The sequence below is a fragment of the Kogia breviceps genome, chromosome 20 (assembly GCF_026419965.1).
Source record: "Kogia breviceps isolate mKogBre1 chromosome 20, mKogBre1 haplotype 1, whole genome shotgun sequence".
In the NCBI taxonomy this organism is placed as follows: domain Eukaryota; kingdom Metazoa; phylum Chordata; class Mammalia; order Artiodactyla; family Physeteridae; genus Kogia; species Kogia breviceps.
The window spans coordinates 30,400,011-30,415,831 of record NC_081329.1 but is presented as its reverse complement, the minus strand read 5'-3'; the positions used below and the strand labels follow the sequence as shown (position 1 = coordinate 30,415,831).

At 41.5% G+C, this 15,821-nt stretch overlaps 2 protein-coding genes across 12 annotated transcripts in view; both read left to right on the top strand.

Moving 5' to 3' along the window:
- The window catches only part of RNF170 (ring finger protein 170), a 29,091-nt gene extending 25,455 nt beyond the window's left edge, over window positions 1–3,636 (top strand). For all 11 annotated transcript variants that reach the window (XM_059049145.2, XM_067022712.1, XM_067022715.1 and 8 more), the window contains one exon: window positions 809–3,636. In XM_059049145.2, the coding sequence (XP_058905128.1) occupies window positions 809–1,078 (270 nt within the window). In that variant the 3' untranslated portion in view covers window positions 1,079–3,636. The remainder of the gene's footprint in view (window positions 1–808) is intronic.
- A 3,458-nt stretch (window positions 3,637–7,094) lies between these two features.
- THAP1 (THAP domain containing 1) lies at window positions 7,095–15,014 on the top strand. Its single transcript, XM_059049152.2, has 3 exons — window positions 7,095–8,013; window positions 11,316–11,511; window positions 12,008–15,014. Exons 1-3 carry the CDS (start codon window positions 7,943–7,945, stop codon window positions 12,380–12,382), a joined length of 642 nt encoding a protein of 213 aa, XP_058905135.1. The 5' UTR covers window positions 7,095–7,942; the 3' UTR covers window positions 12,383–15,014.
- Window positions 15,015–15,821: the final 807 nt, after the last annotated feature.

Sequence of the window (15,821 nt, the reverse complement as noted above, 5' to 3'; positions counted from 1 at the left end):
TAATTTACATGCCATAGAGTACCCCTGTTTAAAGTATACAATTCAGTGGGTTTTAGTATATTTACAAAGTAAATATAATCTAATTATTAGTCTGTATACATTCAGAAACCATAATCATTTCCAGAAAGTGTAGGTAGGGCCTGGCATTCCAAAAATCTTTGTGGCAATTAATAATTCACTTAAACTCAAGCTAAGCAGCATAAACATCCTAAGAAGGAAATCAGTTTCATTGCTATTCTTAAGATGGTCAAAGCCACCAAAGTTGATGTGTCTGTATATACTTATATATTGTCTGGCAATTTACCAAGGTCTTGTATAACAATATCTCTTCTAGTTCTTAATAGTCCTTGTGGCACATACTCAATTGGCTGTGGACTTATCTCTAGTAGGTTAAACAACTTTCCCCAAGGTCACTTGGCTAATAAGTGGTCCGTTCAACTCTCTTAAAGCTGAGACTTGAGCTCAAGCCTCAGCCTAGTTCAGTACACTGGGTTCTTTGTTGGTTTATTTTACTAACTCAAATTAGAAGTAACTTGAGTTTTGTATTACTATATCCTGTGTTTCAAATTTGTTGATATTTTAGTTACTTTTCAATTATCTGCAGTAAGACCTATTTTATAAGAACCTAGTAATCAAAGAACTATTTTTAAATAAAATGTGTGACTAGAAAATATGGTGTTCAGTGAATACGTGAAACTCCTTCGTTCATGTTAACTGAGTTTGTCTGCACGTTGTAAGAAAAGTATATTATTTTTAACTCTATAACACTGTAGATACCAAATCACAGTATTTGTTCTTCCCCTACCAGATTATGGAAAGAATTATGGACCTACCCACTTTACTGAGGCATGCATTCAGGGAGGTGTTTTCTGTCGGAGGCCTTTTCTGGATGTTCCGTATCAGGATAATACTTTGTTTAATGGGGGCTTTTTTCTATCTTATATCGCCTCTAGATTTTGTGCCTGAAGCCCTGTTTGGAATTCTAGGCTTTCTCGATGATTTCTTTGTCGTCTTTTTGTTGCTCATCTACATCTCTATTATGTACCGAGAAGTGGTAACACAGAGACTCAACAGATGAGAAAATGAGTGCACTAAGATATTTGAGCCAATGTGTAAAATCAAACAAAAGGACCGTGGCAGTTTAAAGCATTTGAATATTATCTTACGAGTTTAAAACCACTGTATGACAAACATTTGATTGTCATTTGGCAAATGCCTAGCAATATATGACTGGAATTTTTACATGTTGCAGGTTCCAATAGTAAGGTTAGAATTATAGTGATTTACAACTGTATCTTCATTCTGTGTTGTCTATAAAGTTGTGGGAAAAATATGGAATTATATAAAATGGGATGCTTCTATATCTTCTCCCCCACCAAACTATTCAGGTTAACCGGATGTATAGTAAGGTATCGTCAAATGTACAGTTTATCCAATTCATGCTTCTCGGTGAGTACCTACATGATAATATATTGCTGTGAGACTCACCTACGTATTTTGGTTACAATAAAATATTGTACAATATTGGGGAAAAGTCAGTGTTTCTTTGAGTAGCTAGGTTTTGTTCATTTGGAGCAGTTCTGCTTTTCCATTCTGATACAATTCTTTGCTACCAGCTGAAGGGGAAAGAAGAAACTTGAACTTCGTGAATTTGATTTCATATTCTGGTTTACAGAACACTTCCTTAAGCGACAGGAGAATTAACAAGTTGTGAGACACTGGACTCCAGTCAGCACGCTTGATATTCTCAGTTGTGGCATTTCAGTTAAGAGTTCGGTCCTTTTTTACGAACAGTATATGAAAGTTACTTGTAAAGGGAATTTTTGTTTCAGGAACCTGGGTGATACCGCAGACACATAGCAGTTTGGTGCGTTCCCGAGGAAGGTGCTTCTCCGTAGCTGTGAGCATCAAAGACCTGAGGAGGGTACCAGGAACACAATTTAAATCTGACAAGAGAAATTACTGGTGAGCTATAGCAGCACAATGTACAGATCTGGCTAGTTTTCTCTTGTCAGGACACTTCTGTAATACTGTCCCTAGATGACAGACTATAGTCCCGATTCGTCAGGCCTTGTGCAGACTGAGATGATTCCGCAGGAGCGTTATCTTGGTTTTGGGGTGACTACAGCATAAGTACTTAACGCTCTCTTATGCGGTGTTCTGTCTGATAAGAATCAAAACGGCGAGTGTTACGAAATCTCAACTCCCTCCGCCGGCACTGGCCTTGAGTGACCTTGACAGCAGGGCTAGCCACTGACCCCCAGGGCTCGGGCAGCGCCAGCTCTGCGCCTGGCAGCCACTGCCGCTCGTCCCGTCCGCTCAAGTATCAGCGAGCCTCACCCTCACCGTCTTCCAGGTGAATCAGATGAGGCCATCAGCTGATGAGATGCTGAACGATACATCGGTAGTGTCTTGTAATTTGGGCCTAAGACAAAGCTGCCGCTTGTCACAGAGAAAAAACAAAATCCTTAAGTATAGCACATTGTAATTAAGGCAATTCCTTGCGTACTTTTCATTTACTCCTCAGGAGAGTTAGGTGAAGAAGGCAGGGCATTACCTTCCCTTTTCATAGATGAAATCCCTGACGTAGATGCAAGGGTTTTCTTTTTGTCTGAGGCCAACCACAGATAAGTGACCAAACTGGTATTAGACTCCTAGGACTCCTACATGGGGAGAAACTGGGATCCTTTGGAAGACTTCTGGAACACACTGGAGTAGGACAGCTTGGGTTCTCCTAAGAGCAAAGGTCTAGAAAGATTACACATCAAGACTCCACGAATGATTCACCGTGTCCAAATCGAACTTCTCATAGGGTGGCACACTTCACAGGAAAACATTTCAGCTGCAGTCCCTAACTTGAGAAGCTAAGGGGTAGGAGTTCGTTACACCACCATTTACCGGTCTCGAAACGCGTTGCCTACCAATTACAAATTTGGTGTGGGGCTACAGCAATGCCATCTTTGAAAGGATCTAATTTTCTGTGCATGTGTTCTGCTTCAAGTGTCACACTTACAGTTGCAATACTTTTATTATAATATCTGGAATTCCTTCTAAGACTTTCCCGGTAGAGGCGTATTGTACCAACTTTTGTAACATACAAAAACACTGTATGAAGTCTTACTAAGTTGAAAAGGGAATCTGCTGTCTTCTCAGAATTTTAGACCTGTTTCTTACATCATCTTTATTGATCAGTGATAATACATGTAGAAGGGATCTGAGAGTATTTAAAGCAAGTAGAGTCAACCAGTTAAACATCATAGTAATACTTCCGTGATTCAGAGTTAGAGCATATAAAATCAAAGCAGCAGTTTGGATTTTCGTAAACAACAATATTGTAACTTTCAAAAAACAGATGGTCCAGCCCCAGAGCAGATGATAACTTGGGCAGCTCTGTGGGGAGGTAGGCAGAGGAGACAGTTGTTCTAACTGCCCACTAGAACAGTGGCTCCAGCTACCACAGTTCTCAGCGCTGAAAGTAACACGGGAAGAAAGGGCTGTGCTGGTCCCGGTGGCTGTGTGGACACCTACCTCACCGAGTTGTTTCAGAGGACTGACAGTTTGGTTCAAACCTTGTGATTTAAGAGTTTGTCAAGCAGTGACTCTTTTGAATAAAAGCAACATATCTAAAATTAAAAAGTAGCTGTTACTGTCTGGTTTCTTTGACACTGTCTGCTTTAAAATTCGCAACTCCTGAAATAGCATTCAATATAATGCTTGCAGTGGCTTTCTTTTTCACCTCATCACATTTCTAATTAATTTTAAAATTTAAAACGTAGAAATGTTTTTGAGAAAAATTATTTAATCTGGCAATCTATATTAATTCTGGACAATAAGGGTGAGATTGGAGACAGGAGCTTTGCACCCTGACTCCCCACCCCTATTTCTTTTGAGTGTGTATTTTACTGAAACTGTAGAGTTGATAACTGAAATGTTCTTTTCGGAGTCTGAGGGATAGGAAAAGGCACTCAAGGTTTTAAGGCCCTAAGACTTAAAAGAGTCTCCCAAGACCAGGTTAGTAGGCTTTAAGGGCTGCCGACAGGAGGCGATCCTGTCACAGGGATAAAGACAATCCTTGAGCTTTTGCTGTTCAGTCAGAACCAGACCATCTTCACGGCATCAGTATTTGTTTGGAGCATCGAGTTCCTGACTGCAAGCAAATCTCAGGTGTTATCAGTCACTGTCCCCTTCACCCACTGCCTCCTCTGACTTGTCCCATGTCCAGAACGGGGCACGAGGGGAGTACACACCCGTTAGACAACACTGAGCTTGTCTGAACACCGTCCTTTTTCTTCCAGACTAGTAGCCTTTTAAGGGGAATGTAGTATGTGACATAGGAGAGGGCTAAGGGCTAAATAAAGATGTTTTAAACTTCACTATATCTAACAGTTTAGATTTTAATTAATTTTAAAATGCAACATTTACAAATAACTACTTAAAAATATCTAATGATTCACATCAAAACACTCACCCTGCTAATCGGTCTTAGAAAACCTATAGTTAACATCTGCATGGAAATTAATGTTTGTTTCACGAATCCTAGAATGTTACAGCTGTAAGGGACCTTAGAAGCTGACTAGTTTTTGTGTTTTCTCTGTGAAAATCAGATAAAACCTATGGAAAGCTCCCCCAGAAAATGCATATATACACATATGTATAATTTTGATTCATTTTCAGGGGATTCAAAGAGCTGACCATTCATGGATTCCAAATTAGGAATTCCTCAGTCCTACAGCCTAACCCTACAGATGAAGATAATGAGCCCAGAGAGAATGAATGTGAGGGTATTTTAAAATAAAAACTGTATATAGCAAAAGCAGCATAGTTGGATAGAAACTAAAATCTAAACTGTTAGAGATCAGTGAGTTTAAGGCATCTTTAGGCCTTAGCCTTCTCCACCATCAAAACAAGTGTCGTATTCTTCTTCAGTTTATCAAGCAAGATGACAAAGTGTACCCTTCTAGAAAAACTGAGACAAAACCTACCCCTTTAAGGTCAAGGGTTACATTTTCCTTTTTCCCTAAAAAGCGTTCTATTAGTAAATGAATTAGCTCCCGGCCTCTTAAGACTCTGAAGAACATCAAACTTCTAACTATCCTTCAGTTCATCCCTATTTATTCCCTTTCCCTTAAATGGTCATATAAAGCTACGCATATATTCACTTTCGATATTTACTGAAGTGGTCAGATGAAGAGATCACAAGAGCATATAAACATCTCTCTCATTCTCTAAAATAAAATGGCAGTTTTGCCTATCTTGTGTGGCCCTTGTTTGTTTAATAAGCTATTTTATTAAAGTAGAACAAATACCAAACATCTTACAAAGGTCAGATGATGAATTATCATAAAGTGAACACACTGTTTAACCATCACTTTGGTCAAAAGATGCATTACCACCATCCCATAAGCCCCCCTTCATTGCCTCTCTCCCCAAAAGTAGCCTCTTCTGACTTTAGTTTTACCTACTTTTGTTTTTTTACTCTACAAAAAACAATCATACAGTGTATTTCTTTTGTGTCTGACTTCTTTAACATTGTTTGTTAAGAATCATCCAGGTTGTGGGACTGCTTTATTTTGATTGCTGTATAGTATTCCACTGTATGACTGCACCACAACTTACTCAACTATTAATGGACGTTTGGGTTGCTTCCATCAACATTTTTAAAAAGCAGACGATCATCTTTGAAAAGTAAAAATGCTTCCTTGAAGTCACCCCTTGACAAGTAAGGAACAGTCATTCCAGCCTTGGGAAATGTTAAGAAATGGGCAAAGGAGAAGCCAATGATGGGTGCAGGTTAGTTTAGAGGTTAGTGAAAATTATTTTTCTATTAAGCAAATAAATTGATTTGCAGACCACACTGAAAATTTAGTTCGGGGGACTGTTTTTTACAGAGAAAAATACAACCTTCAGTTCAGTTCAGTAATATGTATATTTTAATTACATGCAATTCACCTTACCAGTAAATTTACCATTTTGAAGTAAGGAAACATTAGGATAATAGTCAACAAATAATAAAAATGTTTATTTCATTTCCAAGTTATGGATAGCTAGAAGACAGAGGGGAGGGGAGAACAGAACTTGGCTGAGGGAAATCCAACCAAACGACTGAAATGACCGGATCACAAGCCTCAAAAGGGCACCCCGGGCTGGCTGGGGAGCTTCCACGCTTCTTCAGTCGCCTGCATTCCCAACCTCAGAACTATTTATACTTTCTTTCACGTCTGACATTCCTCAGTCCTACAACCCCAAAGCTTCCGGAATCACTCCCACCCCTCCAAGGCCTCTATCCTGTTGGGGGACATAGTTCTTTAAAAAAAAAATTTTTTTTTAAGGCCATCAGCATCTCAGTAAAAAGCACCACCGTCCATTTATCTTAAGTGCTCCAGCCACAAACTCACGCTCAAATCACCCCGATATCTTGATCCTTTTCCTCCTCATTCTCATTTCCATCCATCAGCAAGCCCTGGTGCTTCTGCCCCTTACACGTGTCTCTGCTGCCACCACCTTAGTCCAAAGCTGCCAACCTCTTGCTTGCCTGAAACAGCCCCTTAGTTGGTCGGCTCACTTTCGCTGTTGCCCCTCACGGATAAACTCTTCCTTTAACAGCCAGAATGACTTTTTCAAAATGTTTAAATGGCTGAGCGGCTTCCCACTGCGCTAACATCCAGACCAACAACTTGCTGCTCTTCAACCTCACTTCATGCCCTCCTTCCCTGGCTCATGGGCTCGACCACACAGCCTCCATTCAGCTCCCAGAAAAGACACACCTCCTTCTGGCCTCAGGGTCGTAGCACACACTCCTTGGGCCAGGAACGCTCTCCGCAGCCTGCCCACCTTCCTTCTTTACACCGCTCCATGTTTTTCCCTTCCTCTGGTTCTCAGATTCAACGACCCCCTTCTCAGTAGGCAGTGACCTCTCCTCCGCCCTCATTCACCCTTCCAGCGTTCTAACATATTCGGGCATCTTCGCACAGTGCGATTGTCTTTTATATTTTTTATTGTCCGCCTTCCCCTCAGTAGAACATAAGCGCTATGAAGACGGGGGCTATACTAGTCTTGCTCACTTCATCACGAGCCACGACATTACCGGCACCAACGGAAGAGGCAAAACCTCCCTCCGACTGAAAGGCGCGTCAGCTGTTGGCGATTCCCGACGCGGCACCTGGGGACGGCTAACTGAGATCGCTACAGCAGCCAACAGCCTCGGCCCGCCGGCTGCGTGCGGGCGTCCGCCTTCGCTGCTAGGCGCCGGGGCCTGCGCTCCTCAGAACCTCGCGATACCTGAAGAGACAGGTAAGGCGATGGAGGCCAGCGGGTTGGGAGAGGAGGAGTCCACCTAGTTCTAGGAATCACGCCATCTGTGGCCGCGCTTTCAGAGAAACGAGCGCAACTGCCCAACGGCCTCAGGTTTACACCTGCCCTGCTTTAGCCCAGCGGACCCAACAGACCACCGTCTCGCTCGCCACACTACAGTAACCCAGGGAAGCACCGTGGGGGCGGAACCGGCCCTGGGCTCCCGCCCACTCCCCCTCCCCTCCCCCCAGCAGTACCTTCTTCCTTCCGGAAGCTCGGAAGCCCCGCCCACTTGCGCAAAGCCGAGCACGCCGCGCGACACGCCAGGCCTCAGCCAATGGCCTGCGTCCCAGGGAACGTTACCTCTGACCTCAGGGCTAATCAGAGACAGTAGGACGAACACCTCGCGAGAGGTGAGGTTGAAGCTGCCTCCGCCATTTTGGAGATGGGAGACGGGCGATGGCTGTGGTCCTTCTGCTAATGCAAACAACAAAACGAGCACATGAGTCACTCCGAATGAGGCTCTCATCACTCTAACTGCTGACCAAAGCTACAGAAGCAGCGAGGGTGTCAAAGCCGAGCGCGGCGACATCGATAGCAGCCTCAACTGCCTGCTGGGGCGGCAGAAGTGAAGTAACTGAGGACCGGAAGGATGGTGCAGTCCTGTTCCGCCTACGGCTGCAAGAACCGATACGACAAGGATAAGCCCGTTTCTTTCCACAAGTAAGTACTCTACGTGCTTCGTGGGCCCGGCCCCTAGTGGGGCCGGGGGCGCGCGGCCCTGCTCGGGGGCGGAGCCAGGCGCGTGTCCGCGCGAGACCTGTGAGAGGGGCGGGGCGAGGGGCGGGGCACCGTCGGGCGCTCCGGGCCTGGAGCGGTGGGCTCGTCCCCGGAGTAGCCGCCGGCGCCCCGCCCCGGGTGGCGCGTTCTAGGCGCGCGTCGCCGCGCCGGCCTGTCCTCGCGCTTAGGTTCGCGCGCCGCTTTGGGTGGCGGGTTCGGGGCCCACGGGCGATTCCTGGAGCCCCGCGGGTCGTGAGGTCTCCAGACCCGGAGGCAGCTGGGTTTCATCACCCGGGTCACGGAGTAGGCAGGTGGTAATGAGTCTTTAGAAGGGAGGCTGAAGCAGCAGCAGCGAAGGAGAAGGCTCGCGTTTCCCTCCGTCTCAGGAGTTAGGACTGACTTGGCCAGGCGTCCGGGAGGATGTTTTGGACCCAGTTTCTAGGACCCCACGTTCAAGGACCAGTGAGTTTCCCAGAAAGGTTCAGGTACTGCCAAGATGAAGAGCTGTGTTTCGCGCACAGCGGCAGCGTGGGCAGTAGCAGGGGATCGTGCGTGGGGAAGAGCAGCCTCGGAGGGAACGCGGCCCACTGCCCTCGGGGCTGCTTCATCCGGGAGGTGCTGCGGTCGGAGTCCTAGGAGGGACGGTCTTCTCTTGAGAAGAAAACCGCAGAACGAAATGATAGTGATCGTCCGATGTCTGCACGAATTCAGTGTCCACAAGTTTTACTACGTTAAGAAAATGTGGCCGTAACTTACCTCTGTAAGTGAATAATAGCTAAAGAAATGAGAGTTAGTGGTAAATCATACAAATTATTTATAGCTAAGTAATTACAAAAGCAAAAGCAAATATTCAGTTTGGGTGTGGGGACCTTTTATCTTTAACAGGGAATGTGGGTGCATTTTATAGGTTTGATAGAATATGAGAGGAACAGAAATAAGAGTGTCTAGAGCATAAAGAGATTTTTTTTTTTAAGATTTTAATTAAAAAAATTTTTTTAAATTTTTGGCCACGTTAGGTCTTTGTTGCTGCACACGGGCTATCTCTAGTTGCGGCGAGCGGGTGCTGCTCTTCGTTGCCGTGCGTGGACTTCTCATTGCGGTGGCTTCTCTTGTTGCGGAGCCTGGGGCGGGGGCTCAGTAGTTGTGGCTCACGGGCTCAGTAGTTGTGGCTCAAGGGCTTAGTTGCTCCGCAGCATGTGGGATCTTCCTGGACAAGGGCTCAAACCCGTGTCCCCCTCACTGGCAGGCGGATTCTTATCCACTGCGCCACCAGGCAAGTCCCTTTAAAGATCTTGAGAGTGTTGATGTTTCCCCTTCCGAGAAGGGGATAGAACACTTAACCCTTCCAGGATTCGGTTCAGTATGTCCTAATATTACCTCTTGATTTATTAGAATTTCTGAAAGCTGATGAATTGACCTCCAGGACTTCCAAAGTGAAGGAGTAGGTCTGGAGATGGTGATGTGATCAAAGGTATTCAGTTCCCACCTCCCCATTTCTAATGATATGGCAGAGGGAATCTAAACATAGGGAAGACCCTTCATTGGCACTGCAGACTGGTTAAGGATGACATTCACACATCAGAAATACTGAGTTTCTGCTGGCTGTTAAATAGTCGATTTGATCGAAAGAAGGGCTAACCTGCCTCTAAACCCTTATCTAAAAGAACAGTTTGGGGAAGTAAATGGGAAAGATCTTGACCTCAGAAAGAACCTGCATTGTAGTCCTTGAGTCTGGAGGCCCTGAGTACTGAGTTTTACCAGGGATTGCTACCATGTTTGTACTTCTAGAGGCACTTCCAACAGGAACCTTCTAGGAGTCCTTCTTTTCTCTCTTTCTACCTGATGGCAGTGGGAACAGCTATGCTGGGCAAAGAAAAGGGAGTGCCCCGGCGGTGGGTTAGAGCTTCCTGCTGACAGCAGAGTCAGGCTCAGGCGTACCTCACTGCGAAGAGGAACTGTGGAACACAGCTTCAAAACACCCTTTTTTGGCTTCTTTCCAATCCCCCCAGCTCACTGAATCCTTGACTAAAATCACAGTAAGATTAAGCTCTTCCTAGCTCCCTTTATCTGGGCCTAATGGACATATTTCAGTTGATTAAGAGGTAATTCAAAATGAATACTTTTCTTTTTTTCTTTCTCGCTATGATTTGACTAATTTGATTAATTCATATTTGTCAGACTGATTCTAAGAGAACCAAAAGCTTCTTTTTCTCAGTACATAGTTATAAATGTGCAATTTTGTTTTACAATACACAGAAAATCACTGCTGAAAAAATAATTAATACAGATTCAGTCTATAGCATGTATTCTTACCTGAAACTTTTAGTGTCTTCAGTATAAAAGTTAAGCATTAAAAACTGAGATGAACAGATAGTGGACCTATACGACTTACCCTTGTGTATTTAGATGTGTGTGGAATCCCTGTATCTGTTAGTGAAGGTTATTTACAATATCGCTGCACATGGGCCTCGACCCCAGCCTCCCATCACTTAACTCTGTGACCTGCGTGCATCTATCCACATGGCTACCTTTTAATAAGGATATTTTTATATAATGTAAATTCTTACTCAGCCTGTCCTGTTTAGATTGTATATGTCATTGTATGTGACATTCTTATAACTGCTATGTGATCAATCAGATTCCTGTGAGAAATATTGCTTTTTAAGAAGAACAAATATACCATGATGGGAGGGGTGACTTATATTCCACATTATTGGTGGTCACTTTAGTTATAGGATTTTAAAAGAAGTACATTTTTAAAAAATTTACTTGATTCAAGTGTAGTTGATTTATAATGTGTTAATTTCTGCTGTACAGCAAAGTGATTCAGTTATACATATGTATACATTCTTTTTCTTATTCTTTTCCATTATGGTTTATCTCAGGATATTGAATATAGTTCCCTGTGCTGTACAGTAGGCCCTTGTTGTTTATCCATTCTCTATATGTAATAGTTCGCATCTGCTAATCCCAAACTCCCACTCCATACCTCCCCCTCTCCCACCCTTGGCAACCACAAGTCTGTTTTCTATGTCAAAACACGTACATTCTCAACAAACTAAGGTAATAAGGACACAACTAAACACTGTCAAAAAAAAAAAAAGATTTGCAGGGCTGGTGTTTTAATCAGATTCTTCCTTGGTGTGTTAACACCGATGTAAGCTAGTTCTTTTCTAAGCAGGAAGGTCTGGGTGTGCCTTTTATTTTGAATCAAGTTGGACAACTGAATTATGTTGTCTTCTTAGGTTTCCTCTTACTCGACCCAGTCTTTGTAAAAAATGGGAGGCAGCCGTCAGAAGGAAAAACTTCAAGCCCACCAAGTACAGCAGCATTTGCTCAGAACACTTTACTCCGGACTGCTTTAAGAGGGAGTGCAACAACAAGCTGCTGAAAGAGGACGCCGTCCCCACAATATTTCTTTGTACTGAACCACATGACAAGGTAATAAGTGTTTTAAAATACTGGCTGGTTTTCTGTTCATAAAGTTAATGCGTTCACGGTGGAAAATCCAGAGTAGTGTTCAGAAAATAAATGTTGCCTGGAACCCATCCCTCGTAAATAACCACTGTTCACAGTGAAATACTTTTTAAAAATACAAAGTGCACTTTATTAAAGTTAAATATCCTCACACTAAGAAACTCAATCTAGCTTCATGACTTAGTTTTGATTTTTCTTTGTCAGTGATAGTTGAAAGTATTTTTCCCCTCAGTTTTAAGTGCTGAGTATTTAATTAAATCTTAATAATCATTTTGTGTTTCTTGCATCCCATTTCTACTTCAGGAAGGAAAGTACAATTGAAACTTGACCTATTTTCTCATTTTAGAATGTTTCTGTACCGAGGAGGCAGAAGTGAGTCTAGCATTCTTAAATTCCGCAGATGAGTTCTTGTGAACTGTTTCGTCATGAAACTGAAACGTGCTCTGCATCTTTGTTTCAGAAGGAAGATCTTCCAGAGCCCCAAGAACAGCTTCCCCGACCTCCTTCGGCACCGCCCGTTTCCCAGGTTGGCGCTGCTATCGGGTTGCTCATGCCTCCTCTTCAGACCCCTGATAACCTCTCGGTGTTCTGCGACCACAACTACACGGTGGAGGACGCCACGCACCAGAGGAAGAGGATTCAGCAGCTCGAGCAGCAGGTGGAGAAGCTCAGAAAGAAGCTCAAGACCGCGCAGCAGCGGTGCAGAAGACAGGAGCGGCAGCTGGAGAGGCTAAAGGAGGCCGTGCACTTCCAGAAGGAGAAAGACGACGCCTCCGAGAGGGGTTATGTGATTCTACCAAATGACTATTTTGAAATAGTTGAAGTCCCAGCATGAAGAGTGAAATTTGTGTTGGCGTTCGGTGGGGGCAATGCCACCGACCCTCTGCTAGCCTGCAGAGGAGTTTCACTTGAAAAACATGACGCTTGGTCACTTGTATAAAAACAATGCAGAATATTTTTTTAAAAGAATAAATTAGATATATACTGTAAAATTGTAAACGTTCTGTTTGTAATTTCAGGGTTTTTACATTTTAACAAGATATTTTAAAAGTTATCAACTAGCTTCATAGTAAGTTGGTTTCAAGATTGGGGATTTTTGTTTCTTAATTTGAGTATTTATAGAAATGTTATGAAAATAAAAAGTAAAGAGAATGATAACAGTGCAGGAAGGATGATCTGAGTTTAAAGTTTAACATTTTAAATGAACAGTTTATTGAGAGAACTTAGTCACGTTTTAAATCAGAAGCATGGGACACTAACTTCTCAGAATATATATATGTATATTATATATTCTTATTCACATATTCTTATTTGTAAAGTCAGCAGATTCATTTATCTTCCTTAAAAGATAAATTGGCAAGTCAACACTTAAAAAAAAAAAAAGATTGGTTGTCTTTAGAGCAGAAAATGAGTCATTCCGTACCTAATCAAAATGGTTGAAAGACTTTAAAGAATGGATTTTTAAAAAGTGGACCCTTCTTTTCCCCCCACTGTCTGGCATTATAGAATTAGAAGTGTGCCTCCACTGGAAGATAAACTCTCCAGTAAGCAAAGTAGGCATTGTTACCAGTGAGGTAATGACCAGTGACCAATGGGGGCTGATCCTCGGCTTGCCTTTTTCTGTCACTGCCCTGAGCTAAGGAACATCCAGTCCCCAACTGTAGGTGTACCTGCATCCAGATCTCTGCCAGGTGTGTTGTGTGGGTAGAGTTTGACTTGCTCCATAAGGTGAAAATCTTGCACTTGACTAATTGATTTTGGTCAAGGCTTCACATAAAAAATGATTTCTTCACTTCTACCACAAGTTAGAAATTACATCCCATTTACCTTAAGGAGTGATTTGCATTCAGAAGCATCCTCATAGGTAATGTTTATTTTACTTAATGCCGAGACTCAAATACTGAGGTTTCTGTTCAAACTGTGAGTTGTGTTCTGACTTTGTGAGAAAGTTTACATGTATTTGAAATGAAAACAGTTCTGAGTAAACAAGTACTGCTGTAGGAATTACCTACTGAGATTTAGAGTAACTGCTCCAACTGTAATTATTTCATATTTCGAAGTGCTGCACAGACCTTTGAAGGCTGTATTAAAGATACTCAGTGGTGATGTCCAAGAGTGTCTTTTGTAGATCTGATTTTCAGTGTAATTCACTGCCATGCCAGTACTTTGATTCATGGAGATTCGATTTTTTATGAACCAGTATTTCAAAAAGAGAAAATTATGATTACTTGAAATTATATCATCTGATAACACTTAGAACTAACTCTGAAGAATCAGGATTTTTTTCTAGTTATTCGTGAGTCTAATCACTGTTTTTAGAAGGCACAAACGCTCTAAGGAGTTTGTTTTTACATTTCATCTCTCTAGCGATTCCTGGAGAATATGTGGGTAAATATTTTGCAAAGTATATATCTTAAATCTAAATTGTCATCTACGTAAAAAAAATCTGTGTGTGTGTTTGTGTGTGTGTGTCCATGTCCTCAGAACCAAGAATCCAACATTGAATTGTAAAAGAGATCATCATAATTACTTAGTGACTTAGTGTCTTAGCATTATGATTTAACCTGAAGCTACTTTTTTTTCATGAGACATAAATCCCTATTTGGAGAGAACTGAGCAAGCAGCATGTATACCAACTGTTTGCATTTAAATCATTTATTATGTTTAACGTAGGGAGTTTGAGGTACAGGCACTTACTTCTGGATTTGAAAGGAACATTTGTTGAACTGTTTTAAAAATTCATTTTGTTAAAACTCATTTTGTCTACTATATCATGACATTGCCAAGAGAAGGAGAACATTTAGGCTAAAATAGGTCCTCTTCAATCATGGTGAAACTTAGTCTGAAACAGCAGGGACGAGGTCTCAGTCTGGAACAAGTGGGGAGGAGACCCTTGTGAGTTTCACCATAGTATGAAAGATGACATTTATTTTAAGCACCGATAGTGACATCCTAAAGTTTCCATCTATGCATGATATCATTTGGCAATAATAGAAGAAATAACTGTTTCTTAATAGAACTGCTAGGAAAACTGTAGAATTTTAGAATCAGAATGGACCTGAACACTTGCCTAACCTCCAAACGCTGCAGAATCCCTTTGTGAAATACTCCTGACAACTGGACGTCTGTTCTCTGTATGCCATTTACATTTAGACAACTCTGTTTAGATTCTTTAAAATGGGTTTCTGGAATAGAGTAGAATTTGTTGCCACTTTTTAAAATACTTGTTTATAATGCAACTATAAACTTTGCTTTAAACTACTGCGTAGTTTGAACTATCAAATTCCAAATTAAAGAAGTTGCAAAATTTTGTAAAATAATCTAAATGTTTATTAGTTGTGTACCTGTTATGTGTACCAAAAATAATTCTGTCATTACAGTAAAGAAACATTGGTGTCTAAAGTTATTAGCAAAAATTTTTGCTTGGAAATTCAAATACATGAGGAGATTTTTTTCTTTTAACTATAATTTGTGTAATCCCTTTCTTAGAAGTATAACCATAGTGGTGAAGGCAGTTGAAAGTTTCACTTGATACGGGGTTTTTTTTTTAGATTGAAGTAATATTCTCTGATCATCTTTAGTTATTAAAAAAATTATGCACACATACACATACCCACAAACTATGGCTTTTATAAGTGACATAATATATCTAGAAGTCCATGTGATCTATAAAAAGAAAACTCCAACTGTGTTCCAGAATTTTAAAAAGATAGCCAACTATGAATAGCATTTAAAGGAAAAAGAGAACAGATTTGCTTGTTTGGTTATTACTCTTCCTGATATTGGGGACCCTGTGAATTGGATAAGCAGTGAGTGAAGAGCATTGCTCTTGTCTGATGGTAACCGGTGTTTCTGGACATTACAGTTTATATAGTTGTGTAGTAAAATGCAGTCCTTGATGTGAAAGGAAAATATCCAAGCAAACAGTGATTTACACACAAGCAAAAAAGCAATTATAAGTTTGGCCTTAAAATAACAATAGTTTGCTTGAAGTAATATTCTCTTACAATTCCATGTCTGGATACATTTTTTTTTTTTTTTTTACCTTGGATGTGGTTTTACTGAGATTTTTTTCTGAATGATACATATTTTTTGTAACTCTCAAAATCTTCAGAATTTTTATTCATTTCTAAATTCATAGTTTGGGTTTAGAGATTATAAAAGTTTTGTTTTTTAAACATAAGGGATATGAATAAACTTTCATTGTTTTAAACTATTTTTGGTGAGACAAACTGTACAGTATTAACAATAAGTAGGTAAACAACTTCTGGAAT